This window comes from Prinia subflava, chromosome 3, assembly GCF_021018805.1.
Source record: "Prinia subflava isolate CZ2003 ecotype Zambia chromosome 3, Cam_Psub_1.2, whole genome shotgun sequence".
Taxonomy (NCBI): Eukaryota; Metazoa; Chordata; class Aves; order Passeriformes; family Cisticolidae; genus Prinia; species Prinia subflava.
In genome coordinates, this window is record NC_086249.1 from 23,994,280 (window position 1) to 24,020,839 (window position 26,560).

Here is a 26,560-nt window from a genome sequence, read left to right on the forward strand (position 1 = left end):
AACCTTCCTTTGGTGGAGGAACTTCAAATAAAGACCAAATAAACTGCTCAGTGTCTAGGTGTAATCTGGACTTTTGAGGTATTCCTAGTCTTTCTGTAGTGCTGAAATATGTATTTGACCTGTCTTGCATAAAGGTGGATTTGTGGGAAATGCTGTATAAAGGCATACAGTTTCTTTCTTTCTTTCCCCACAGGGTTCACTCCATCTCCTGTTGCTCAACCACAGCCATCAGCTGGCCTTAATGTTGACTTTGAGTCTGTTTTTGGAAATAAATCTTCTAATGTTGTCCCAGATTCTGGTGGTAAGACACTTACTAAAATAAATGACATCTGTCCATTCCTTAATTTAGTTTATTCTTGAGGTATAAATCTCTTAATATGTATTTAGTTGCACTACTGGGACAGAGTTTCAGATGAAGAAAAGAAAGCTGACTTTGAAAGGTCAATAACAGCATTAATCAAATAATTTTTCTTTACAGACTATTTCTACACTCTGCTGAAATGTTTACACAGATTTCCCTCACTTAAATTCTGTATTCTGTACATTAAAAATAATGTATTCTGTGCATTAACCGAATACATTCTGTACAGTTCTGTACAGTAAACCTTCATTTTTATATGCTGTCAGTTGAAATTAAGTCTGTATTTGCAGAGTGTGGTTGGAAGAGGTAAAATTTCATCTTCATTTTATGCACTTACAACATGGTTTTGGCACTCCTTTCTTCTCTTTTGACATGAAGATTGCTTCAGAAAATAATCAGTTAATACACAGTTAATTTAGATTGAAGTCATAGTGCTCTTTCTCTTCTTTTGAGCATCTGGAAAGTAGATATTTTCTGATCTTTTGCATTAGATTCTTGACATCAGATTTTTTTTTTGTAAGGCAGTGATTTGCTAAAAGCAAATACGTGTTTTTGTAAGATTGAAACACTTGATATATTTTTCTTTGTTTTATGTTTTGACTGCTTTTCAGTCACTATGAATCCATTCCATGTAAAATTGTCCCGTAGGTTAAACCACTGAAGTAAAATCTATTTTTATAGTAAATATCTTTTTTATCAAGAAGCATAATAAATTTTGTCCTTCTTGTATAGAGTAGCATCACCAGGTTAAATTTTGTATTTTAGCCATTGTGTTGACCTTGCTGTCTGTTTAATTGAATGTTATGATATTTGTGGGAGGCCTGTGATTCAAATCACTTATGTTTCTCATTCCAAGGCTTTGATGAACTAGGTGGTCTCCTAAAACCAACAGTGGCCTCTCAAAACCAGAGTCTTCCAGTTGCCAAAGTACCGCCTAATAAATTAGTGTCAGATGATCTGGATTCATCTTTAGCCAATCTTGTAGGCAGTAAGTATGGAACCACTAACCTGTAAATACTTACTGATTTCTTTTAAACAAACAGAATTTCAGTAGTCTCTTTTTCTCCCTTGTGACAGATTTGGGCATTGGAAATGGAACTACTAAAAAGTGAGTATGCTTAATCAGAAGTCGAGCACTTGGACTTTCATGATAGTAAATTTTCATGGATGTACATGTTGAAACCTGTGCATACCAACATAATGTTATCCTTCAGAGCCCATGTGGGATTGTACTTCCTGTACAAGGTGTAATGAATTGTTGAGAGCTATTGGAAGGTGGACTGTAGGCTGAGGGGCAGTGACAGTGATAGCAGCAGGCAGGGTGTCCTGTCTCTGATTCCTTTCAGACTTTAGGTATATTTAAAACATTAGTTCATTGAAATGTTTCTTTGTAGCTGTTGCATACAGCAACAGCTGTTGTAGTCATAGCACTCCTTAAATACTTGGTATGATCTGAGTGTCAGCAGAGCTGTTTTAAAGATTGTGAAACTGCAACCTCGATCTTGAGGCTGACCTTGAGACAGGTGAATTCTGAAGCGGGGTGTGTGTATTTGAGGGTAGTGAACATCTGCTCTAGCAGCAAAGTTGAGAAATGGGATTGGCAAATTTCAAGTTTATTGGGAGCATCTGTGCCAACTCTGAAATCATTCAGAAATCTAATATGGTGCCTTGAAATTTAATTCAAATGTCTTGAGCTGAGTAAGATACACTAACTTACCTATTCAGGGTAACTGGACTTGAGATGCTGAGGGGGCTCATGCTGAACTTCTCTTACTTTTCCAAGCCAAAACATGTTGTCACGAAATTTTTTATCAACCCCTTTGCTAAATGAGCTTCATTAATAAAAGAAGCCTCATTCCCAAGTGGAAATGCTGTATACCTGAGAAAGTTTTATAAGAAAGTCTAATGTTTTCTAACAGTTTTTTAAAAAATTTATTTGAAGTGATGTAAACTGGACTCAGCCAGGTGAAAAGAAACTAACAGGTGGTTCCAACTGGCAACCCAAGATTGCACCTACAACTGCGTGGAACGCTCCAACGTTGGTAAGCAAATGCTCATTCTAAAATAGTGAATTCCTTGCAATGTAGATCTGCAGGGTGATGTATAATGGATGAATTTGAAAATGCTCTATAGTTGCAGTAAAAACGTAATAGAAAATTGAAGAAGTGGTCAGTTGGAGCTGTGTACTACTGGGATTTGTTTTTCTTGGCTATGTGATTCTAGTAAATAGTTTGTGATGTGCAGGTTTAGCAAAAACTCCAGCAGTGTTTGAGCAGCCTCTCTCATGGGAGGTAAGGGCCTCTGGGTTTCACTCAACAGGCTTTTCAAGTGCATATGGAGACAGGACAATGGCTGTGAACTGACAGAAGTCAGGTTTAGATTAGATACTAGGAAGAAATTTTTTACTGCAAGGGTGGTGAGGCACTGGCACAGGTTTCCCAGAGGAACTGTAGATGCCCCAATCCCTGGAAGTGTTCAAGGCCAGGCTGGATGGGGCTTTGAGCAGCCTGGTCTAGTGGAAGGGTGTCCCTGGCCACAGCAGGGTCTTGAAAGTAGGAGGTCATCTAAGTACTTTCCAACTCAAACCAACCCATATTCTATGAGTTTGACATAAAACTCTGAATTCCAAGGAGTCAGGAGGCACTTTGCAGTCTACGAAAGTAGAAGTGTGAAGGTGTCCTTTGGGTGCACTTGTAGGTCACACACCGTTACATTGTAACTTGGCCTGCTCTGGGAGGGGGAACTGGCCCCACTGGTACTTGCAGAGGTGTCTGTGGCTACAGCTTTCTTAGTGTACATAACTACTGCTTTCCTGCCCCAGTGTGCAGTTGCTTTTAATCCATGTCAGTTTTGATAAGCAAGTTCATGTCTATTTTAACAGGTGGTATTGACAAGGATTTGGGGGTAGCAGTGTAGGGGGAGGGCTTTTAAGCCTACGTGTTAAGGCTTTACAGAAGTAGTTTTCACAATGTTCACAGAACATTTTTGCATGTGAATCCTACTCACCTTTTCACCCATGAGCTGGAGAACTGTACCTGGGCAGAACAGGTAACAAACTGCCCCCAAGATTTATTGCATCTGGCTCTGACTGGGGGAGGTTGAATCCACAGTGTAGTAATGCAGTGTTGTGGATTTGGAAAGACAGAACTTGTCTCCCTGGATCTGCCACCTCTTCCCTACCAGGTGTCCCTTATCAACTCTGTACATTTATTTATGGAGAAATATGTTTGTGGATCTTACTGGAGGGTGTGTAGATATTGAGGAAATTGTAACTACTTACCTGCATTAATGACTGGTGATTTGAGTTTACCTGTGTGCTTGAACTTGTTTAATAACTCATGTCTTATATCTACATCTTGTGATGATAAGTCATTACATTTAACAGCTTTTATTATTGAAAGATACTGTTGAGACACTTCCTGTGAGACTGTTCTATAAACATAAAAAACTTGAAAAAGAAATAATGTGAGGGGGAAAAAAGCACATTGTTTTCCTCTGCTGGTCCATTTATTGTGGAGTTGCTGCTGCTTGCTAAATAAATATGCTTTTGAAAATCTTTGGTGAAAAAGGCATATACCAAATAAATGGACTATGCAAACCAGTCTCAAACCTAATACCAGTGACAGTATCACAGGTGTGTTGTCTCAGTGAATGACTTGAATTACAAGAATGTGTTGGAGTAAACATTTTTAATGTATTTGTGAACTAAAATGCTATCTGTGTATATTCTGTTGTGTAAGTATTTGCTTCTAATCCAGTGTTATTGCATTATGTAATTGTTCTCCCTGGGAAATACAGAATGGCATGCATTTTCCACAATACGTAAGTGAAACAACCCACAGCCTTTTTGCAATCGACTGGCATGCTGATATTAACCACTGCTGTTGCAGAATCTCATAACCTCCTTGCTATTTACACATTTCTCATTTGAAAATCCTTGGTGTGCCAAAAATTGAGCTTTTCCTAGCATACACAAACTTCATAGGTGGTGTGCAGGCTCTTGAATCGAATGATGGCATGGGAAATACCAAGATTATTTTTCCTTGCTTTAAACTGTACCATCTGCTGCCAGAGAGCTGGGGTGTGTGTCTGTGCTGCCTTTAATGCATTTGGTGAATTCTGAATGAAGATCAAAGTATTGTGTTTGAATAACTGCATGAAACCTCACAGGCTTCTGTTATACGTGGCACTTGATCCACATTTATGGTAGATCTTGATTTTTTTTTTTTGTGTTTTAAGTGGGGAGAGACCAATATGTCATCAATGCTGATATGAAAAAAAGAAAATTATTGCAGATAGTTTACAGAGGGGAAGAAATAACCTGTGCTTGCTGTCTGAGGAATGGAGGTTTTCATTTCAGAGGACTTTTTTCTTTATGCCAACAGTAATATTGGTCTTTTCCCCCTTGTAGTCTGTTTTTATTCCAGGGTGACTCTGTCTAAAGGGTGGTAGGTCCATATTTGAGCACTCAACAATACGTTTACTCAGCATGTTTGTGTAGAAGTGTGTACACAAACAAAACAAAACAAAAGTTGTAATTTTCAGGATAGCTTTGCGTGCTGTGTGAAATATATGGCGAATCCAGATGATTTTCTATCTGTTCTCATGGCAATTGAAATGCCAGTTGCAGTGGCTCTACTATATAAGGAAAAGCAGCTGATACCTTAGAACTGAATTCAGAAGCAGCTTTCCTGTTGCCCTGTTCTTGGTGAAACAATTTATCTGCTTTAATTAATCCAGTATGATTAACCATTTATCATTTGCCTCTTTTCTGTAGCAGTAATGTCTGTGTACCAAAAAATGCTTATGGTGTTTGTCTTGAATAGAAATCCCCACAGCAAAAGCATGAAAATTACTGATTTTTATCTAAAAGGGAAGACTAACAGGAGGTGGAATGGACAGACAGCAAGATAGCTGAATATCTGTAAGCACCAATTTAGTCTGAAAAAATTCCAGCTTTTTGTCCAACTTTATGATGGTTAATACTAATTTAGAAAGTGGATAATAAACTCTCGAATAAAGAATATGGCCAAGAGATGAAGAACCATCTTTATTTCTATTTCTAAAAGTTATCAGCTGTTTTTCTATATATATATTGCCAAGCTGTTTACAAAACATAAGTTCACCCAGGTTTTGTCTGTTGACAGCAATTGCAGTGTACCCTCATAAAAGTACAGTAAGCACATCAGGGTAATATAAATTTATCTGCCAGGTACTGAGAGGACTTTTAGCATGTTCAAATGCAGTGAACAAGGTGAGCAAGGGAGAGGGACTGCAAACTGGCTATTCCTGTGGGAGTCCAATGTATATCAAAGCCAGCTAGGAGAATCCCCATAGTGTGTTCATCCTGGCTAAAGAGAATTCCTCTAAGTGTCAGCAGAAGCAATGGTAATTTGGTCTCTCGATCTCTCAGATTCTCTCTTAGGACTCCTTGTGTACCATTACTTTTGATACTGAAATATAAATACATACTTCATGGATTAAAGAAGTGCTTCTGCTTCATGAATATTTCCTCTCAAACTCCTCTGAGTTTTGAGCTGTGTTCTCTAAACAGGATGTTGAGGGAGTGGTACTTGCAGTTTAGTTCAAACAGCCAGGATCCTAACATGATAAAAGCCAATACATTGTTAGATATTTGCCAAGATGGCCTAGAAACTTTATCTTAGGTATTGTACTCCATCCAAAATAATCAGGATACACTTTTAACACCAGACTGCAAATGCTATTTATTCTTTGCTACGTTTGTAATAAGCTGAGTGCTGCAGTTGATCCTTAGAAAGCAGTGTCTTAGAGTGTGCAGCTCATCTCTTCTCCTCTCAGTTCACCACTGTTTCTCACACCAGGCACCCCCTGTAATGGCCTATCCTGCCACAACGCCAACAGGAATGATGGGCTACGTGATGGTGAGTGGAATTCCTACAACTCCAACCAGGGAGATGTTGCATATTGTTTGATTGCATATAGTTTGGTAACTCTCATTTTCCTGAACTATTTCACTGAAGACTGAATTTCAACTCCCATTCATTTATTCCTCACCAAATTACGAACTTCTGGTTTTCTGAACCACTTACATGCTGTTTGTCTGAAATTAAAGTTTACCCTTCCTTACTTCACTTGTTTTATTCATAAACTTCTTAAAATGGAATTATATCATATTTGAGGTCCCTTCCGACCCAAACCATTTTGTGATTCTATGAAAATTAACACAGTGTCTGTTCTTGGTCTTTATTGGCATAGAAATAAATGTATCATAGAAATAAGTTTACCATGTCAATATCAATACCTGCCTTCAGAACAGAAATGTTTTCTTGGTGAAGTGAAACCTTCCTTAAATACCTTCTGCTGAGGTTGAGAGCAAGTATCTGTGATGATTAATGCTGCAAAAGTGCAAGTTTGTGACACTGCAATATGGTGTGGTTCGGGTTGAGAACTGGATCTGTTAGTGACTCACCAGTGCCTCAAGGCTTCTGGCACTCCTGCTTTTCGCTCTGAAATTTTTTGTTCTTAACTTAAATTTTAAAACATTTTTGAAATTATATGCCTTAGCTCTTTTTAGTATGATTTTGATGCAACACAGCTTTCCTGGGTGAATAAAAGACAAGAAAACTTCCTTCAAGCAGTTATTCTATTGAATGCCTCACAGTTTAAAGGAACAAATTACTTTAATGACTGCTAACTTGCATACATTCAGTAAGTGAACTGTGGAAGTGGCCAACTGTGTTCTAGAGGGCCTCTTGGGATAGTTTCATACATCTTATCACTCCCCATTACCCATCCATGAACTCCCTTATTCTTGATCAAAGCTGTTATGGTTAAACTAACATTAATGTGGATTCAAACTTGATCTACACAACTTTGCTCTTATGGTACCAGCAGCATTTTCACAGTTATTTTGAGTCAGCAGCAGGGGAATGTAACATATGTAGTGTACAAGAAGTGATCTTACTTGTTATGTTGTTGTGTTATGTTTAAGTGTGGAGTTTAAATGCCAGTGTGAGATGGAAACTGGAAATTGGGAGCCATAACTCTGTTCCCCTGAGTTGCTGCTGCTTGTTCAAACAAGTGCAGTATCTGAGCAGGTGGGTGAGGTGGGCCATTATAGAATGACCAGTGGGCTCTGTAGCACATCCTGAAATCTGGCTGGCTCATTCAGGTTTTACTTAGAACATTTACTGTGAGGAATCTCTGAAATGTTGACTTAATTTACAGCTCTTGCTGTAAAACCTTCTAGTTTTTCATAAAAGCAATATTGGGAACCAGAGTTCTGAGGATGGTCCTCTCTAAGTGCAGGCTTTTCCCTTATGTTCCCATATGTTGCGAGGGTGCTGGGGCAGGCAGATTGCTTAGCACCGTAGCACTGTGCCTGAGCATTCCCTGGTTGCTGCTTCCTGTGCCTTGGGCCAGCAGTTGTTCAGTTGTTCTTTTATTTTTTATAGGGTTTTTTCATTAGGGTCAGTTTGAGTGGGTTCACCCTGTGATTGCCCAAACAGCTGGTTGGCACAACAGGAGGAGTACCACCACCACCAGGATTAGTCAGGGAAAAGCTGCTTGGAATGGGGATCGCTTCAGTAGGACTGCTGCTGGCTGTCAACCCAAGCCTGAGGGGAGTGCAAAAGCAGTGCCAGAGATGGGCATCTGTGATAAATATAACCTGATTTGTAAGACCATCAATACACATTGAACTCGGATTTTGGCTCAGCTGGAGTGTTGGTAACACTGTGATTCTAATTGCGTATTGACTTCACATCAATTGCACGTACAGCTCTCAGTTTTCAATTTTGTCCTGAGCTCTGTCAGCCCTGCACTGCTGTCTGCAAAATGGTGCTTGTGCTTTCAGAGGCAGTCAGGGAAGTGCTGTCAGCCCTCGCGTTTGGGAGCAGAAGGATCAGCACAAATGCTTGTCTAACAAGTGTTTCAGTGCTTCAGATCTTTGTAGCAAGAGATTGAATGGGCTCAGTTGCTACTGAGATAATTCCTTGGAAAGGCTCTAATGTTCCTTTCTGGTAACCTTTATTTGCAGAATATTGTAGAAAGATCTCACATGGTTGCATATGTCAAATATAATCAAGACTTTCCCCCCATTTGCCATTTTCCTTTATCTCCTTAAATACTTCTAATGTATTAATGCTGTGTGTAATTTGATGCTGTCTGGGTTTTTTCAGCCATCACAGATGGGAGGCATACCAGTAATGACACAGCCAACTTTGATATACAGTCAGCCAGTCATGAGACCACCAAACCCCTTTGGCCCTGTACCGGGAGCACAGGTGTGTATATTCCAATTATTGGTGCTGGGAATGAACTACACGAGGCAGTTTCTTTAGCAGGATACTTAATATGTCAATTTTATACATAGATATAATAATCTATTGTATTTCTGTTGGGCAAATTATTGCACAAGCCCAGTGGTTCATGGGAGGCTTGCATCCTATCAGCTTGTATCTGTGCTGACAGCAGCAAGTTTGTGTCACCAAAGCAAAGAGAGTAGGTTTTTTTCAGGCATTGTTTTTCTGGGAATGTGACAGTGATGAAGAATAGGAAAAGCTGATGTCTGTGTGCTTTGCTGAAAATGAGCTTTTCCCCAAAGTCATGTTCCATGCTGCTTTCCCCTCAGAGTGTGGCTTTGTGAGATTGGCTATTACAGCTTTTTCCTAACTGTGTCATTGTTCTTTCCCCTGTTACACTTAAAAGTATGAGATTATAAAGTACCCGAGGTGCAGGGTGTGTGCTTGTATTACAGCATTTTGCAGGGCCCAAACAGGGTATGTGCAGCCTTTTATGTCCATGACTGCATTTGATGGGTTTGAAAAAATTGTGGAATCAAACTTGGTGAAACCTCAACCCATGACCCAGTTGTTGGTGCTGACCTCCTCAGTGAGAGGCACATGGCACGTCCATCTAGTTCCAATAGTGGCGGTGTCCAGTGGGTTTTGTGCTCCTCCATGGTCTGGCAGGAGACTGCATTTGCAGCATAGTGAGGCTGTGCAATAGCAGTATCGATCTACCTGGCCTTTCCCTGTTAAGTGCTACTTAGATGGAGTGCTCCTTAAATCCCCTGGTTTCCTACCTGTTTCTCAGGATCTGTTGTGTCCAGATTGATTGCCTAACCTACTGGAATGAGTGTGCCAAAGGGTCTCTCTGAACTGACTGCATCAATACTGGAGTTAAATGCATACCTGTTATTGGTTTGTTTTACTGTTTGTTCTACAGATATCTGTCCCTGGGAAATTTCTATCTGAACTCCCTTTTATAACCCAGTAGGCATCTTAAGAGAGGGGCTTTTTTTACAGTAGGAAAAACATCCCTTAAAAGTAGGAGGAGGAGGGGATGGATAACCCTGACTATGTTCATGCTATTTTTGGAAAATTCTGAGATCATTAAGACTTTGTGTTTGTGAACTGCAGTTAGAGGCAGAGCCAAGTTTAGCTGGCAGACTGAAGCTCCAGAATTAAGTGTGGTTTTACTCACCTATCAGATGTTTCTTTTTCAAAGCTGACTCTGTACATCAGACTTCTGTTAGAAAAATGAAATCTATTGTGCCTGTATTTTGATCTTACTATAAAGAGCTCTGTCTCTATGGGTGACTGTTTAAAAACATTCATGTAGAACTTCACCTAGGTACAGGTTGGTGTAACTGCAGTGTTTGGGACAAGACTGTGGAGGGAAGAGCATTCAGCTGGAACTAAAAAGAGCCTCAAGCATTTTCCAGTGCCTCAGTCTGATCCTTTGAAAGGTTCTGCTGTGTGCTACCAGTGGGCTGTATGCCCATTGTCTTCTTCAAAATACAGCCTTCTGGATAGGGTTTTTTTCTAAGTATCTTCTTTTAAATGCTTTATCTGAAAGGGATGCTGTTAGATTTCTTTAGCTAGAAATGCAGTTCTCAACTGGCTTTCTCTTGGACTTCTGATAGCTGCTTTGCATCTTCATTGTTACTTAAGTGATTTGGTGTTTTTCACATGGGTTTTATACCATTTCCAGAGGACAAATCACTTTTATGAGTTGTTAAATATCGACAAAGTGAAAGGTTCCTCAAGGATAGGAATTTTCTCTACATTAAAAAAAATTGAAATGATCCTTAAAAAAACCCCAAACTGCCTACCTGCCTGATTCAGTTATGAACAGGTAGATGGATCTGAACAGCTCAGTGAGCCTTTCTGCTTCATTTGACATTGCAGGGCGTGGCCTAGGTTGAATCTCAACTGGCTGTCAAAACAGGAGAAAGAGGAATTAGTCACAAGTGAGGTGTGTGGAGCTATATTTATTCTTTTATCTGACAATATTTGGCTCCTGTGAGAATTAATTTCATTGAAAACACACCCTTTGAATCAGCATTTGCTGTGACCAAGGAGGGTTTTCCCTGAGACACACAGTCTGTGTTGCTGGAAGGTGTTGAGTTTTCAGAAGCCTCACATCAGTAAAGCATCTTAAGTGAAACACAGGCTGCATGTGAGAGCTTCCCCATAAACAGCAGAGTTTATTAATGTATAGCTACAGAGGAGAATTACATTTTTATCACACTGAATTTACTGTGTGCTGAGACTCTTCTGAGAGTGTATTTCACAGTTTAAGTTTAGTTAATGCTCTTGTTGTGCCAGAAATAGAACAAGGAAAGTAAAAGAAATACAAACATGTACTTGAGGGCAGTAAACAAATCTTAAAGAATAAATAATGGTTATCTGAAAGGCACACAGCTCGAACTGCCCACATGGATCACTGTAAACACCATTATTCTAATACTGGTTTTGTCCATGGCATCATCGCTGCCAAAAGCTCAATTGTTTTTCATATTTACTTTTAAAGCACCAGATTATATCACCTCCAGTCTCCTGGTAGATCTTGGGTGTTGTCTACAATAAAGAAAGCTGAAGGTACTTAAAAGCTTGATGACAAATATGAGGTTGTTGCCAAAAATTTTATTGCCAAGTTGTAGTGAGTTGAGAACACACTGGGAAAATAGGCATCTTAATGTTGTGTTGTTTCTGTATAAATTAAACTGCTGTTCATAACTTGATACTCCCAAGGATTAGTCTCAATAAATAAGCTTTTTTCTCTCTCTAGATGTACCTATTTTGTTTCTCTTCCAAGGTTCTCTTTACATGCTCTCAACTTTTTTCCTAATTGTTGCGGTCAAAAGCAAGGGTAGTTTGATTTTTAAGGGCAAAATAATTTGAAATAATTAAGAATGAAACTAGAACAGTAGCTTCTTTGAAAATCTGAGTGCAGAAGGCATTCATAGTTTTGAAAGGTGTGTAATTTTTCTTTGAAAATATTTGTCTAGCAGTATTTCCCACCTGAGAAAGAAAATAAGTTTTCATCATGATAATATAGTGTCCATTACCCACTGCAAACTGTGACAAACTGTTGCTACTCAGAACAGTGAGAATGGTTGGTGTTGTTTGCTGACATTGTAGCTGGTGAGGGGGAAGTGTGTGTGTGTGTGTGTGTGTGTGTGTGTATGCAGAGGGGGCAGGCTGAATCAGTGGTTCAGGCAGAGGGATGGCAGATGTGATACAGTGCAGCAACTGCAGAATGTTGCAGACAAGCCAGATCTGACTGTGCAGGGGCTGGGATGTGTCTGCCCAGCACAAGGCCTGAGTGTTAAACCAACAACCACATTGTGCTGGCCAATATAAAATGGTACAGTTGGTACAAATCCATGTGCCTTCACATGTCACATGTTCTGGGGTCATTGTCCCCAGGATGACATAGCCTTAGGAGGGGGAAGCAGATGGGTAGTGCAAAATTCAAGATTTAAAATAGGCTAAAGAAATCCCTCCACCTGCCACCAACCTCTGTGTAAATTGTAACAGTGCAGTTGTGAACACGGCTAGTTGTACACGGCAAGTAGCAGGAGTGATCAGCTGGGTGATGGAGAGTAGGTCAATGTGCAAATGAGTGGGTTGGTTTGGTGGGTGTGTTTTGTGGTTGTTTTTTGGCTGGGTGTGGGGAGCTGAGTTTGAGGGGTATTTGAAACTGTAAGAACAGGGTATGAAGTTCAGGAGAGACTTATGCCAGAAAGTGACCGTAGAGATCTTGCTTTGGCACATTGCCCCTAAAATACATGCTAGGACAGCTTGACAGACGTGTTTCATGGGAAACCAGAATGTAGCTAATGGTGGCAGTCACCCCGATGCTCGCTTATGGACGGGTTCTTAGGTTTTACTGTGACTCCAGGGAGCTTTGGCTTTGTTGGAGGTACTGCTGGAGGTGTGACTAAGCTGTCTGGGCAGCGCAGTGTGGTGCATTTCACATCACACCAGCTCTGGGCAGCAGGGGCACTGAATCCACAGCTCCAGTTAGATCAGCACTGGAGAAACTGATGGCCAGCGCTGTTGTTTTAAATGCTTCTCCTTAGGAACTGCTAACAGTGGTCCTGGTTTCAGATCTATTTATAAACAGTAATCTGGAGAACTGCACTGTAGGAAATGATCTAACTATACTTTCCATGTTTGTTTTTTTTTTAGGCCTCCTTTTTAATAATTAGAGGAATCTTGTTAAAATGTGTATTTACTGCAAGATGTTGTCTTGTCTGAATTTATTTACGGCATCTAGGTAATAGCATTTCAGGTTTTTTCCTCAGATTTTAGCCTGAACAGGCTTCCTGAAATTTCCCGTTTCTGGTTACGGGCTGATGTTGCACAAGTGACTCCAACGTACCAGTCTTCCACACTGCTTTCAAACTGGGACGTTACTGTGGACTTGATATGGGTTGGAGATTTGCCAGCTCAGTCTGAGAGAAGTTTTAGTATGTGACTTGAAAGCATTTGACCATGAAGAGGGAGAATGTCTCCTGAAATCAAGTGGCAGCAGGCATTCCTTGCTGAGGTTAGGACTCTATTGGACCATACCACTTGTCTGCCTATGGCTTTCCAAAAGGAAGAACCAAGTTTAAGAGGGGAAATTCTGACATCCTGAAACTGCTCCTCAAGCATTTCCCATTCTGTCTCATGACTTTTCCATGATTTATTTATGGTGACTGGATCTGAGTGCCCCACTGGGAGCAGGGTTTTGGGAGGAGATGAAGATTCCAACGCAGATCAAGCATGTACTGATGCTGAAGGAAGCCCTTCTGCTCATGTGGTTTCTGAGACAGACATTCATGTGAAAAATTTAAATGTGCAACAGCAATATTTACACTCTGAGCACTTCTGCAAGCAATTCCCATAAGCATATTCCCTGTCGGTCAGGAGATTCCCTGTCGGTCAGGAGATTCCCTGTCGGTCAGGAGATTCCCTGTCGGTCAGGAGATTCCCTGTCGGTCAGGAGATTCCCTGTCGGTCAGGAGATTCCCTGTCGGTCAGGAGATTCCCTGTCGGTCAGGAGATTCCCTGTCGGTCAGGAGATTCCCTGTCGGTCAGGAGATTCCCTGTCGGTCAGGAGATTCCCTGTCGGTCAGGAGATTCCCTGTCGGTCAGGAGATTCCCTGTCGGTCAGGAGATTCCCTGTCGGTCAGGAGATTCCCTGTCGGTCAGGAGATTCCCTGTCGGTCAGGAGATTCCCTGTCGGTCAGGAGATTCCCTGTCGGTCAGGAGATTCCCTGTCGGTCAGGAGATTCCCTGTCGGTCAGGAGATTCCCTGTCGGTCAGGAGATTCCCTGTCGGTCAGGAGATTCCCTGTCGGTCAGGAGATTCCCTGTCGGTCAGGAGATTCCCTGTCGGTCAGGAGATTCCCTGTCGGTCAGGAGATTCCCTGTCGGTCAGGAGATTCCCTGTCGGTCAGGAGATTCCCTGTCGGTCAGGAGATTCCCTGTCGGTCAGGAGATTCCCTGTCGGTCAGGAGATTCCCTGTCGGTCAGGAGATTCCCTGTCGGTCAGGAGATTCCCTGTCGGTCAGGAGATTCCCTGTCGGTCAGGAGATTCCCTGTCGGTCAGGAGATTCCCTGTCGGTCAGGAGATTCCCTGTCGGTCAGGAGATTCCCTGTCGGTCAGGAGATTCCCTGTCGGTCAGGAGATTCCCTGTCGGTCAGGAGATTCCCTGTCGGTCAGGAGATTCCCTGTCGGTCAGGAGATTCCCTGTCGGTCAGGAGATTCCCTGTCGGTCAGGAGATTCCCTGTCGGTCAGGAGATTCCCTGTCGGTCAGGAGATTCCCTGTCGGTCAGGAGATTCCCTGTCGGTCAGGAGATTCCCTGTCGGTCAGGAGATTCCCTGTCGGTCAGGAGATTCCCTGTCGGTCAGGAGATTCCCTGTCGGTCAGGAGATTCCCTGTCGGTCAGGAGATTCCCTGTCGGTCAGGAGATTCCCTGTCGGTCAGGAGATTCCCTGTCGGTCAGGAGATTCCCTGTCGGTCAGGAGATTCCCTGTCGGTCAGGAGATTCCCTGTCGGTCAGGAGATTCCCTGTCGGTCAGGAGATTCCCTGTCGGTCAGGAGATTCCCTGTCGGTCAGGAGATTCCCTGTCGGTCAGGAGATTCCCTGTCGGTCAGGAGATTCCCTGTCGGTCAGGAGATTCCCTGTCGGTCAGGAGATTCCCTGTCGGTCAGGAGATTCCCTGTCGGTCAGGAGATTCCCTGTCGGTCAGGAGATTCCCTGTCGGTCAGGAGATTCCCTGTCGGTCAGGAGATTCCCTGTCGGTCAGGAGATTCCCTGTCGGTCAGGAGATTCCCTGTCGGTCAGGAGATTCCCTGTCGGTCAGGAGATTCCCTGTCGGTCAGGAGATTCCCTGTCGGTCAGGAGATTCCCTGTCGGTCAGGAGATTCCCTGTCGGTCAGGAGATTCCCTGTCGGTCAGGAGATTCCCTGTCGGTCAGGAGATTCCCTGTCGGTCAGGAGATTCCCTGTCGGTCAGGAGATTCCCTGTCGGTCAGGAGATTCCCTGTCGGTCAGGAGATTCCCTGTCGGTCAGGAGATTCCCTGTCGGTCAGGAGATTCCCTGTAGGTTGGCAGGTGCCTGCCATTTCCAAAGGAAGAGGCCTTCATACAATGTTTTTTGCTGTGGCCACAGAGTGCAGGCAACTCTGTTCTGAACAAACTGTTCCAGTGAGGAACACAAGTTGGAGGATGGTGACTTTGATTTGTACCTGCAAAAACATGCATGTTCTACCCAGGGGGAGGGCAAATAGGATTTAATAAAACACCTTTTATAACGGGAAAAGTACTAACACAGAAGGAAAAATAAATCAACAAATAGCAGATACTCCTGCAAGTACAGCCTGCAGACTATTTGCCCTTTTCAGCAGCAGCAGTGGGAATGCCAATATTACTCACCTCTAAGTTATGTGCTTTATTATGACTATTTGTGGTGTGGTGCTTTAGGTACGTGACTGCAGGATGCAATTTTTATGAGTGTACAGACTATCAGTCACAGTCTCCAGTTCTCACCTAAAACAGCTGCAGCAGCAGTTCAGATTCTCATCTTTTTTTCCTTTTTTTTTTTTTTCCTTTTTTCTCCTACTCACAGAATATATCCCGTGTTCTCCTTCTAGGTCCCAAACTGGGAATTATCTATTTTCTGCTATCCAGCCTCTTTTTATATGTATCCTATTTTGACAAGGAAAGATGCTGAGAGCTGTTCCTTCTGGAGAAACCATCTGGAAAGATGCCATGCTCTGGCCAGACCCCAGCATCATCTCTCCCTGCCAGGCTGTAGTTTTCCCAGTAAAGCAGGGAAACGACTAACCTGTTTCACAGGAGTCAGGCTGAATCTTTTGCATCTCTTTTGAAGAAAACTGCTGTGAAAGTGTGAGCTTATCTGCTTATTTGGCAAATGCCAGTGGCGTTTCCTTTCTGAGAGTCATGTCCAGCTTGGTTCTGCATTACACCAACCATTGAAGAGACTTTGTTTTCCATATAACCAAACACCTTGTTTTAGTAGTTGACTCCTGCCAAGTTTGCCTCTAAACCTCCCCTTGTCCTTTCATTACACGTTCAGCTTTCATATTCTGTCATTCTGAGACCTTGTTTTCTTTTCTTTCCCTTTCTCTGTCGTCTTTCTTACTAGCTGTCTGCAGCATCCAGCCCTTCCAGTCAGAGTCCTCACAGAGCCTCAGGAAAGGATCCCTTTGCAGAGCTCTCTCTCCAGGATTTCTTGTAGAACAACTTAGGTATTGTCCATTATTCTGGGGAGATGCTGGTGTTTGTGATATGAAACAAAAAAGTTCTAATTCTAAAAGTTTTATTAACATGGCTAGAGCTGTTTCTGAAGGAAATAAAACCAAATCTTGTTGAGTTGGAAGCACTGTGGAAGTGACTTGGAAACTCTGTATTTAGCTTCGGTAGTTTAGAGGCTGATTGAGTGTTTTTGCCTCAGTCCATTGGAAATAGAAACAGCTCATGTGGTACTTGCTGCAGGTAGGGAGAAGGAGCTGGTGCTACCTGGCATTTACCATCTCATCAGGAAAACGTTCAGAGTTCCCCATTAGCAGCAGAGCCCCGAGTGCTGCTGGCAGAGTGCTCGTGCGCTTCCCCATGGCATGACCGGAGTTCCCGTCACGCAGCAGGAGATGCTTGTTTCACACGTGCCAGGGATCCATTCTGGTACAGAGGTGCAGTGGAGGAGTTGTGTTGGTTTTGGCCAGTCAGGGGCAGGTGGGAATTAAGTAGTAAAATGAGGGCAAACATGAAAAACAAATTCAAGAATTCATAGTACAAAGAGACAGTAGGCTTATTGCACACAGCAGCTGCTTTTCTTTGTGCACTTCCTCTGGTTCAACGTGAAAAATGACCCTGAGTTCTCTTCACAATGGTGTTGGTCTGTGTTATGCTGCCACTGGTGACAATATTGCATGGATAACTAGGTGAGTTTTATTTTTAATGCAGAGCTATTCCAAAGGCTGGTGTCGTTGGAAGAACATCCTGGTGGATTTTGGTTGTTTCCTGGCCCTGATTTTTTAAAAATATTTTATTTCTATTCAAAACTTCAGATCGTGGGGTAGCTTGGGCATCAGAAGAATGGAAATTTTTGAAGAAAAAGGGTTTAGAGTGAAATGCTACTTCTGTTGCATGTTAACTCCAGGGTTTTTCATCTTTCCAGATTCAGTTTATGTAACTGTGTTAGATGGAAGAGAAAGGAACGTTTCCAAAAAGATGTGCTCAGCAGTAAACTCCCACTTCCAGGAAAAAATGAACTTCAGTCTCTCAAACTCTCCTCTTCCATTAAGTGATGCAGTGAATTGATGAAGACCAATGAAGGAAGCTGGGACACCTCCCTAAGAAGACATCAGTACACAACACAAAGCCAAGAATTGCCATGAATTAAGACCGAGATCTATTCTTGTCCTGGTGACTAACATGTCAATACTCTCAGCTTCTAATAATATCCTTAATTGGTAACGTATGAAGAGAAGCCTTTATTCTGGAAATTGATATTGTTGTTTGGAAATGCTGTCTGGATTGGAGATGTGTCCTTTACCGTAAGTCGAAACAAGACTCTGGGCAGGGGAGGGTTGAATCCTAACTCTTAATTCTGCAGTTACCTTTTCTTCAGTCCTCACAAATGTAGGCACAGCAGTAATGGAAATTAACTTTTTTTAAAAATTATATATTCAGTTTGCAGTAGACATTCCTTATGTATTATTGTTTGTATTTATTTATGATTATCAATTTAACATTAATATTGTATCAAAAAAACCTCCTTATGAAAATGAGTATGGATGTATACAGTATGTCTGATTTTTATCCACAAAGAATGAATCTGATTCAGAATGCTTTTCAGCTGACATACAGAGCACTAAATATTTTAAAGGTCTGAATCTAATGAATTCTCAGTATATATGGGAATTAGGGAAGAGCTGTAAAACGCATTAATCCTTATAGTCAATTCTGTGCCTAGGATTTTGCAAGGGAACAGTTAACTGACTAGAAGAAGCACTACATTTTTAATTCAGCATTAGTGCATTGGGAAGGAACTTTATTGCTTCGTGCTTGGCATGTCATTATTTTTTACATTTGACATTATAAGGCCTTTCCAATATGAATGTGAGGAATTGCTTTCACTTTTAAGACTTTCCTTCTTTTCTGTAAAAAAAAAAAAAGAGGTGTTGTGTGTTGGGGGGGAAAGCCTTTTCATTTGGCTTGTGCCATGTTTATGATCATGTACCTTTTAAAAGTAAAAAAGGGGAAGTAGCTTCCTTACATATGTCTAGTGGGTATTTAGTTCACGAGGAATTAAAGTAGCGCTGTTGATCGGTGCTTTGTGTAAATACATCATAACTTTTGGGTGGAGTGGGGCCTTCAGAAGGATAGTCAATGATACGAAAGCAATTCTGTACATGAATTAAGCATACTTGCTGCATTGTCTCTGCAGATTCTATTTTTGTTTAAAATATTAAAATGTATGTTAGCAAAAATGGGTGGATTTTCAAATAAAATGCAGCTTCCACAGGATTTTGTTACGGTATGAAAGTCTGAGGTTCTTTTCTTTTTGCTGCTTAAAATGTGCACTGATAATTGCTTTGTTTACTTAATAAAATACCAAATGTATTTCATATGTGCATATTGTATTGCAGGAAGTGCACTCTGAATCTGTGGCTGATGTGATCCCTGCAGCCTCTTCCCCGGGCTGGTGTCACGGGCAGCCTCAGTGTTCCAGTAACAAGGTGTCTCCTTCTTCCTAACCTAACGTGATATTTCACCATCTTCTAGTTTTTCAAAATATTCATGGCAATAAACTTGTACTGTTTGTAACAGGGCAAGAAGCATAAATATGTCCCCCAAATTATAATTATCTCCCCTAATCTTCCAGCGGAAGGTGTAGTGCTGGAAAAGCTATGAACAGTTTGCTGAGACTGTCTTCTGTAATTAGACACAGGAAGAGTTGATAGAAGTGGAACTTTCCTCCTCACAATGACCTGAGGCTTGTCCTGGAGGCCAGGTTATCATAAACTGAGCAGTACAGGTCAGTAGATTTAAAATCTTTTTCTCAAAGCATGAATAAAAACCTCCAGAACCTTTTACAGAGTATGTAATACACACACCCAGATCTGGGGAGTTCCATACACATTTACTGACATTTTGCCTTCCTACCACTGAGGCTTTCAGTGCGTGATGGTGCCCTCAGAGAGAAACTCAGGTTTGCTTGTGGTCAGAATATAAAAAAGGTGAATTGTTTGAATCGGGGGCCAGCTGGAAAAACGGTGCACATCTGTGACCTGTTAACTCCATCAGTAACTGCCAGGGTACAGATTGTTCTGAAATACAGTCCGGACCTCATGTGAAGGAAGAAGGTAGACCTTCGCCCTCCAGAGCCTGATGAGCTGGGTTATGATGAAACATATGCCACCCTTCTTTTTAGGTCTGTGGTGCTCTCTGAAGAGTCTAACTTGAGGGTTTTAGCTGAGGATAGATCTGTGTTCCTAGATCTCTTTGATCCCTTGGGCTCTTGGTGTGGCTGTGGACTTGAGGTTGCAAATCACGAAGTGCCAAAGAATTGCTAACACCCAAACCCATGTCTTCTGCAGGGATGCTGAACTCAATGTTACCCTTTACTGCTCACTCGTTGTTGCTCTGTGTTCCTTGAAACAGCTGCTCTACAGATTAGGTTTGCTTGCTGAAGGCCTTGCTGAAAACCCTTGCTCTGTGGTTTACTCTTCAGAGACAAACTGGCTTGAGAATTTTCCTGAGCAGTATTTTCTCATTTGTTTTGTTCCCAGTAAGTGTTTGCTTTCAGTATCACTGCAATAACACTCAGTTTAGCTTAATTTAAAAAGCACGGTACACAGACGTATTTTGTTTTCTAATTACTGGCACTTTTTAATAATAACAGATTGGGAAAACCTGGTTCTCTTTAGAATTTAGTTGAAAGGCTGTTTAATCTACAGGAGCAAACTGTGTAGGGAAGCTGCCTGCTCTCAGCAAGTGGAGGACGATGAAGTGCTTTGTCAGAGGGATGTGGTTCCTCTTAAAGCTTTGACAACTGGTGTGTCAGAATAACCACGATTTTTTTTAAAATCAGGGAATTATATAATGAAAACAACTGGATTTACCTCTTGAGACAATTATTCTTGCCAGAACAAGAACTTGAACGGCTCCTAACTTGAGTTTTCTAACAGCACAAATCTGGAGTCTTCATCTGAAGACAGATCTAAATTCCTTTGCTGCTTTTCTTCTTTGTTTCAAAGTCACAAACTAAACGGAGCTGGTACCTCAGGACATGTTTCAAGTCTGTATTTTCGTGACTTTGTGACACTGGAGGTTCCATTCAGCCAACTGCCAGAACAAGTCACAGGCGTTCCCAGCTGCCAAACAGCCCTTCAGCAAGAAAAGGGACAGGGTGAAACCCTGCATCTTTCACTAGACAAAAAGTGCCCATTTCCAGAGCCTGACACAAATTTTGTAGCAACATAAATGAATTGCAACCTAAAGGCCATGACATAATTGAGATAAAGATTGTGGCAGAGAAATGAGAATTAAGTGCTAAAAACACTGGGAACTATGGTAAATGCTGATGGGAGCAGAAGATTGACAAGATAATGTGAGGGGCAGTGAAAAAATGTGCTGAATACAGACAAAGAGCAGCGCTAATGGCAGCATATGTAAACTGAACAAGAGCTTTCTCCTTGGCCTGTTGTCAATCCCTTGACGTGACCTTTGGAGCTCTCACACCACAGTGGAGAGAGCAGAAACATGCTTGACATCTTCCACTGAGTTTGCCCAACAAGAAAAATCTGTGAGATGCTGCTGTGTTCCAAGTTCGAACTGGAGCACAGAGGGACTTAGCTGATTGTTCAGCTGCATCCTGGCTGGATCAGGAGAGTGAGCGAAGAGGAGAGAACCCTGGGCAGGTTCCCTGAAGGTGTAACATTGCTGCCACCTACTCAGCACCTTTTGTACCTGAAGATTGAGTAATACTATGGGACATGGCCTTCCTGAGATAACAGATCAGTCTAGGAGTGAGTAAAACACATTTAATTCTTTTCTTGCTTCTCCGATGGTGAAATTTCCTGAAGCAAAGATCAAAAAGCCTTGGAACAAAGAGCTAACTTGCTTAAATTTCTGTGTGAGGTGATAATGGGTACAGAGAATGTGTTGGATGCAAGCAGTGCACAGCAATCCAGTGCTTTGGATATCCAGCAGCTGCAGTACACAAGGAGCACTGGGGTTTTGGTTTATTTTCATAGCATGGATCTCTGCTCTTGGCGGTAGCTGCTGAACTTCCCTGTGCCAGCTACAGCAATTGCCCAAATACTGGGTTTTTTTAGAAAATGGTATTTGATACAATTTTAGCTTCTTGTTTTGCTTTAATCACTAGTAGCAAAGATCCAGCACCATGTTAAATCCCAGTTTTCAGCATGGCTCAGTGCTCAGTTGTCCACATCTGGGAACAGTTGTTGGCATCTTGTTGCTATGTCATGTCCTAAAACAATATGCAGTTTGTGGGTGACAGCAGAACATGAGCTCTGAAATACAGTATTGCAAAAAACATCCTTACTTTCACAGTTGACTCAAAATCCAAGGAACAGCCTTTTTTTGGAGGAACATCCAGCTGCAAAATGTCTGGCTGAAGATGCTAACACCAATAGATTCTCTTTTCTGTGCTTGTCACCATAGTGTAACTTTTCAGTCCATTAGCTTCTGCCTTGACCTTATTCTGGCAAACTCCTTTTAGCCCACAGAAGCAGAGTGTTTAATAATTTCTCTTTCAGAAAGCAGCCAAACAAGAACAAATGTTGCAGAACGAGTCTCTTACCCTCATTTCCCAAAACGTGCAGGTCTGAACCTGTGGAAAGATTGCCTCGTTATATAACCTCACTGCAGCAGAGGCTGCAAACCTCACAAAAACCAGACCAAAAGTGAAATCACCCACATTCCCTGCAGCTCAGGCTGGGGGAGATCATACCAGCACAGCCAGAGCATAAAGCAGTACAATCCAGTTGCTCAGAGAGAGTTCAAGCCAGCAGAATGCTGAGGTCAGCAGCTCCTTCCATCACTGGAGTGGATACAGGCTCTCAGCACACCTCTCTCCATTGTGCCTTTTAGACATTCCGTGGATTGATGTTTCTCACTTCCAGCTCGTGGACCTCAGATCTATTAAAATAGTTTTTACTGCCATGCAACTTGAGTGATCCTTTTATTTCTTTAATTTCAAATTCCAAGGAATACTTGTTGGATATTTTCTTCCTATTGAAACTGCAAGTTTCTTTGAGCTGTGTTCTAGTTAAACACTTCACTCCAGCTCAACTGAATCTTACCTTGGAGACACCTGGACCCTTGCTTTTGCAACAGTAACATAGCAAAGAAAAGGTATTTCATAATGCAGGGAACACAAGGGTGACTCCCATAAGTTTGGTCCTAACTCGAGCAGTGAACTCCAAGTGGAGCTTGGAAAGCACTGGCTGTGCTGCCAGAAAGTGACTGATCAGCCCCCTGTTTTACAACATGCTGCTCATTTCTGAGAGATTTTGCCAGTAACAAATTTATCAAATCCAGATGCCTTGGGCTGAAGACCCAGCTTTCCCCATATGAAAGCTTCACAGTGGCCTTAATGCTAATCCTGTAGAAATCGAGGGGATTTGGGACACTTCACTCAATATGTTTTGCTGCAGGCTGTTGCTTCTGGCTTGTGCAGGCTGCCTGTGGCTTGTACTCTAATTAGCATGCTTGGGATTTCTTTTTAACTCCCTCTGACCCACCCAGGCTGCTATGGGAAAAGGCTAAATTCACTGGAGGAGGCAAGGGTTCTTTTTTCCAAGGTGCAGGTTGATATTCTCGTGCCATATGCCCTGCACATGGCGTTAGGCATTATGGGCATAAGCCAAGAGAAGCCTAGAGATGGGCCCTGCCTTTACACCACTAGAAAATGTAAATCCCCTCTGGGGAGTGGTGGGAAGGAGAGGCCCTTCTCTAACAAAAGCCATTCAGCATAAGCCACATTCTAATTCTGCATCTGAAGGAGAAGCTAAACTAATCACTGAGCAGAACTAATCTCTCTTTCAAATCAGCCATTTCATGGGGCTTGTGCTGCACTCGGAGCAAGGCAGGGGAGTCGACGGGAGGCTTCTGTTGGGCTGCAGACACAGCAGGAGCTGCCCAAGGGTGGATCCCCATTCCCTGGACACTCAAGGCATAGGAACTGCCTCAGCCTTGGCAGGAACTCCACTGGGTTACAGCAGGAGCACATCCAAACTCACTTTACTGTTCACCACATGGCAGAGAAGTGAGAGTCAGTGAGAGCTGGAATGCGCCACCTTTACCTGTCTGCTCGTGATCCCAGCCTCGGAGGAGCTGGGTCAGTGGAGCCCAGAGAGCAGTGGGACTCACCTGCAGCCCAAGGAGACACCTGCTGGGCAGGAACAGCTGAGCGAGCTTGGAAAACCAAAAGTGTTTGCACTGACGTACAGATACACCGAGATACTGCACAGAGATAGAAGTTGGTTAAAACATAAGTTTTTTAAAAAGTTTTATTGCTTTTTAAACAGCTGATTATCCTGTCAATGGTTTAAATCAGATTATTCAATGCTGTCATAAGTTTCTAATGAGGAAATGCACGGGTCAGAGCCTACATGTGGGGAGGACCTGTTGGGTGCTGAGAGGGTGTCTAGAGGGAACCCCCCCACTGCACTAAGATATATGTTCAAAGAGAGCAGCCATACACCAAGGATATGAGCTCACATAGTATGTTTGGCCAGTTCTAAACAAAGAAAATATTTAAGACCTTGAGAGTTTTAGGCTGGTTTTAAATTGTTTTTAAATTAATTTTTGTTTATTTCAATGTATTTAAGTAGCGGTGTTGTGGAAACAGCTAAAAAAAGTATTCAAACACTCAATTTATAGCACTAGTTGAATTACGCTTGCATAAATTAATTCTGCTTTAGCACAGCATTACGTATTTTGTAACAGTTCTGTGTTTTATGGCAGCCTGCGTTTACCCATTCACTGTCTGATCAAGAGGAAATTCCACATCTGCAAGTGGAGACCACACAAACTAAATATTAGCTCAGACTTTTTAGTAGATAGGTGTGCTGCTACGTGGACTGAATACCCCAAAAAGTGCACAAGCCCTCTCTCAGTGGTGAGGAAAGGAACCTTTCCATTAGCCTCTGCACACAGACATACCTCTCATGAAACTTGTAATCATGATTCAGGCACTCTAAAATAGTTTCCTCAAAGCCCCATGCCATACAGAAGAGAGCAAATATTTAATTTACTGAGAATGTTACATTTCTGTGTCAAGAGTACAGCTTGTCTTGTCTTCATCATCATTTTCCTTAAATAAGGCCTTGATCATCTCAGCTGTGATACGCCCATTTGATTTACCAGCAGTGTCCTCTTCCCTGTGGCTCTTGCTTGGCATTTCTTCTGGTTCCTTACAAGTAGGCACAGCTTTTCCAACCACATACAGCTTTCTCTTCAGAGGTCCCAGTTTTGAGTAGGCCTTAAGAAGAAAGAATGTTTCCTTTGCAATTTCATAAGAAAACAACCATTCCTTAAAAAAAAAGAAAAAAAAAAGGGACAAAAAACAGCCCAGCAACTTTTCTTTTTAAAGCAACTGTAGAGATGCTGCCCTGGGGTTATGTTTGATAATGTCAGTAATAATGGGCTTCTTTTGCAAGCCAACTCATTTTAGGAGGCTACAGCCCTGCTGCCCCCCATCGTCTGTGTGTTTTCACCAATATCCCCTTCTCTATAAAGCAAATTCTAATCTCAAATTCAGTTCTGTGAGAAGAATTAAACTAATCCAACAGCTTGCTCCTGCCAAAAAGAGAGAGGTCCAAGCCCAGCTATGTGCTTCTGCCACATCTGCACTGGCTCTGGTCTTCTCCAAACCTCTGAGTCTACTCGGTTGACCAACCCAACAGAAACTAATCCAGGGGGAGAAAGGAAAGCTTTTCTGCTGGGTTAGAGGCAATCAGCTACAGGAAAGGCCAGTGTGCACTGTTTTCTCAACCCCACAGTTTGCACCCAGGAACACCTTCCTCCTGGCTTTCTGTTGAAGGAATAGTGGTCCTTTAATGCTACTGTGCAACCCAGATTGTGAAGGAGCAGTCCATTACCATTCAAGCAAAGTCATCTCTCATTAGGTGACATTCAGAATTGTTTCTAGGGGAATCTCATGCTGACGCTCCATGGGATGATTCCTAGGGCACCATTTAATTGCCAAAGCACTTGCCTCATGGTATCAGAGCGCCCGAAGGCATCCAAAACAGGCACGTGAGGCTGGTTCTGTAGGACACACAACCTGTGCTCCTTTGGCCCAGCATCTGAAGGACACGGAGTGACCTGACTGTCCCAAACAGCACCAGAGGACAACAGTCAAGCATCTGAATTGCCCCCCAGGTAAAGGACATTGGATGCCATAGCACCGTTGCAAACAGAATGGTCCCGACAGGAGCTCATGCTCCACACTGAAAGATGTTCGTGTCAGTGAAAGACCTGATAATTCTAACTCATACCTGGAACTCTTCTTCATCTTCAAATGACAACTCGTCCAGGGCTAGAGTGAAGAATTTGTTCCACAGCTTTTCATCACTGTCTTGAGGCTTCTCATAATCTGTTTTAGACGGAATCTTTGGAAAGGCACTTCTGAGGCTCTCTCCATCTGTCTTTGCTTTTTAAAGAGAAGAACAATAAAGTGTATGTAATTGTTAAGCCTTATGGAAGTCAGAGTCAGTACCCTGATATGAGCATTGCCTGCAATCTTTAATATTGCTTAGCCCATGCAAAGAACAGCTTGGTAGCATTTTTAATTGGCCATTCAAGCCAAATGTTCATTTACGTTGGGATTTTTTAATGTGCTTTTTTGTTCACAATTTCTGAATAAGGACCCAGGGACTGAAACTGATTGGAAGTTAGAACTAATGGATCTGTGGGAGGGGGCAGGGAAAAAAAAATGAGCTTTTGTCAGTTCAACTTGAATCCAGTAGAGCCCTGAATAGTTACAAGGAATAAGAAAGGCAGCAAAAACAAGTATAAACTTCTTCTATACCCATGTTTGTGTATTTATAGGTACAAAAATACAAGTTCCTGAAACACAATTAGTCTACCTCTAACTCCCCGAAAGAGTTCACATCTGTAGTTGGCTAATTCTCAGGAGGATAGAGGATTCTGGACACGGACTGCCAAGTTACAGGTTTGCCAGGGACAATGACCCAGCCTATTGGAACAAAGCCTTCTCCTCTAGGTAACTATTGAAAAAGTCTAGCAAAAGTTTTCAAAGTAAACACATACTTCATACAGAAGTATTTGTCAACATTTTTGCTGGTGCCTGATGGTTTCAAAAGGCCCACCTATGGCTGGGACTGATCAGAACTTCAACAAACTGCTTCATG

The 26,560-nt window shown here is 42.2% G+C and overlaps 2 protein-coding genes across 6 annotated transcripts in view; one reads left to right on the plus strand and one right to left on the minus strand.

The window, feature by feature from the left end:
• PICALM (phosphatidylinositol binding clathrin assembly protein) overlaps positions 1–18,781 on the plus strand; it is a 68,703-nt gene extending 49,922 nt beyond the window's left edge. The window contains exons 13-20 of one of the 3 annotated variants that reach the window (XM_063394397.1): positions 194–301; positions 1,218–1,349; positions 1,439–1,469; positions 2,304–2,403; positions 4,160–4,183; positions 6,205–6,264; positions 8,524–8,628; positions 17,329–18,781. In XM_063394397.1, the coding sequence (XP_063250467.1) occupies positions 194–301; positions 1,218–1,349; positions 1,439–1,469; positions 2,304–2,403; positions 4,160–4,183; positions 6,205–6,264; positions 8,524–8,628; positions 17,329–17,343 (575 nt within the window). In that variant the 3' untranslated portion in view covers positions 17,344–18,781. Of the gene's footprint in view, positions 1–193; positions 302–1,217; positions 1,350–1,438; positions 1,470–2,303; positions 2,404–4,159; positions 4,184–6,204; positions 6,265–8,523; positions 8,629–16,296; positions 16,405–17,328 lie in introns of those variants that run through there. The other 2 variants (XM_063394400.1, XM_063394398.1) reach the window with 2 other exon arrangements.
• The window catches only part of CCDC83 (coiled-coil domain containing 83), a 30,958-nt gene continuing 22,714 nt past the window's right edge, over positions 18,317–26,560 (minus strand). For 2 of the 3 annotated variants that reach the window (XM_063394402.1, XM_063394401.1), the window contains exons 10-11: positions 25,685–25,839; positions 18,317–24,666 (exon numbers count right to left, since the gene is read on the minus strand). In XM_063394402.1, coding sequence (XP_063250472.1) covers positions 24,448–24,666; positions 25,685–25,839 — 374 coding nt within the window. In that variant the 3' untranslated portion in view covers positions 18,317–24,447. The remainder of the gene's footprint in view (positions 24,667–25,684; positions 25,840–26,560) is intronic. The other variant, XR_010079972.1, reaches the window with a different exon arrangement.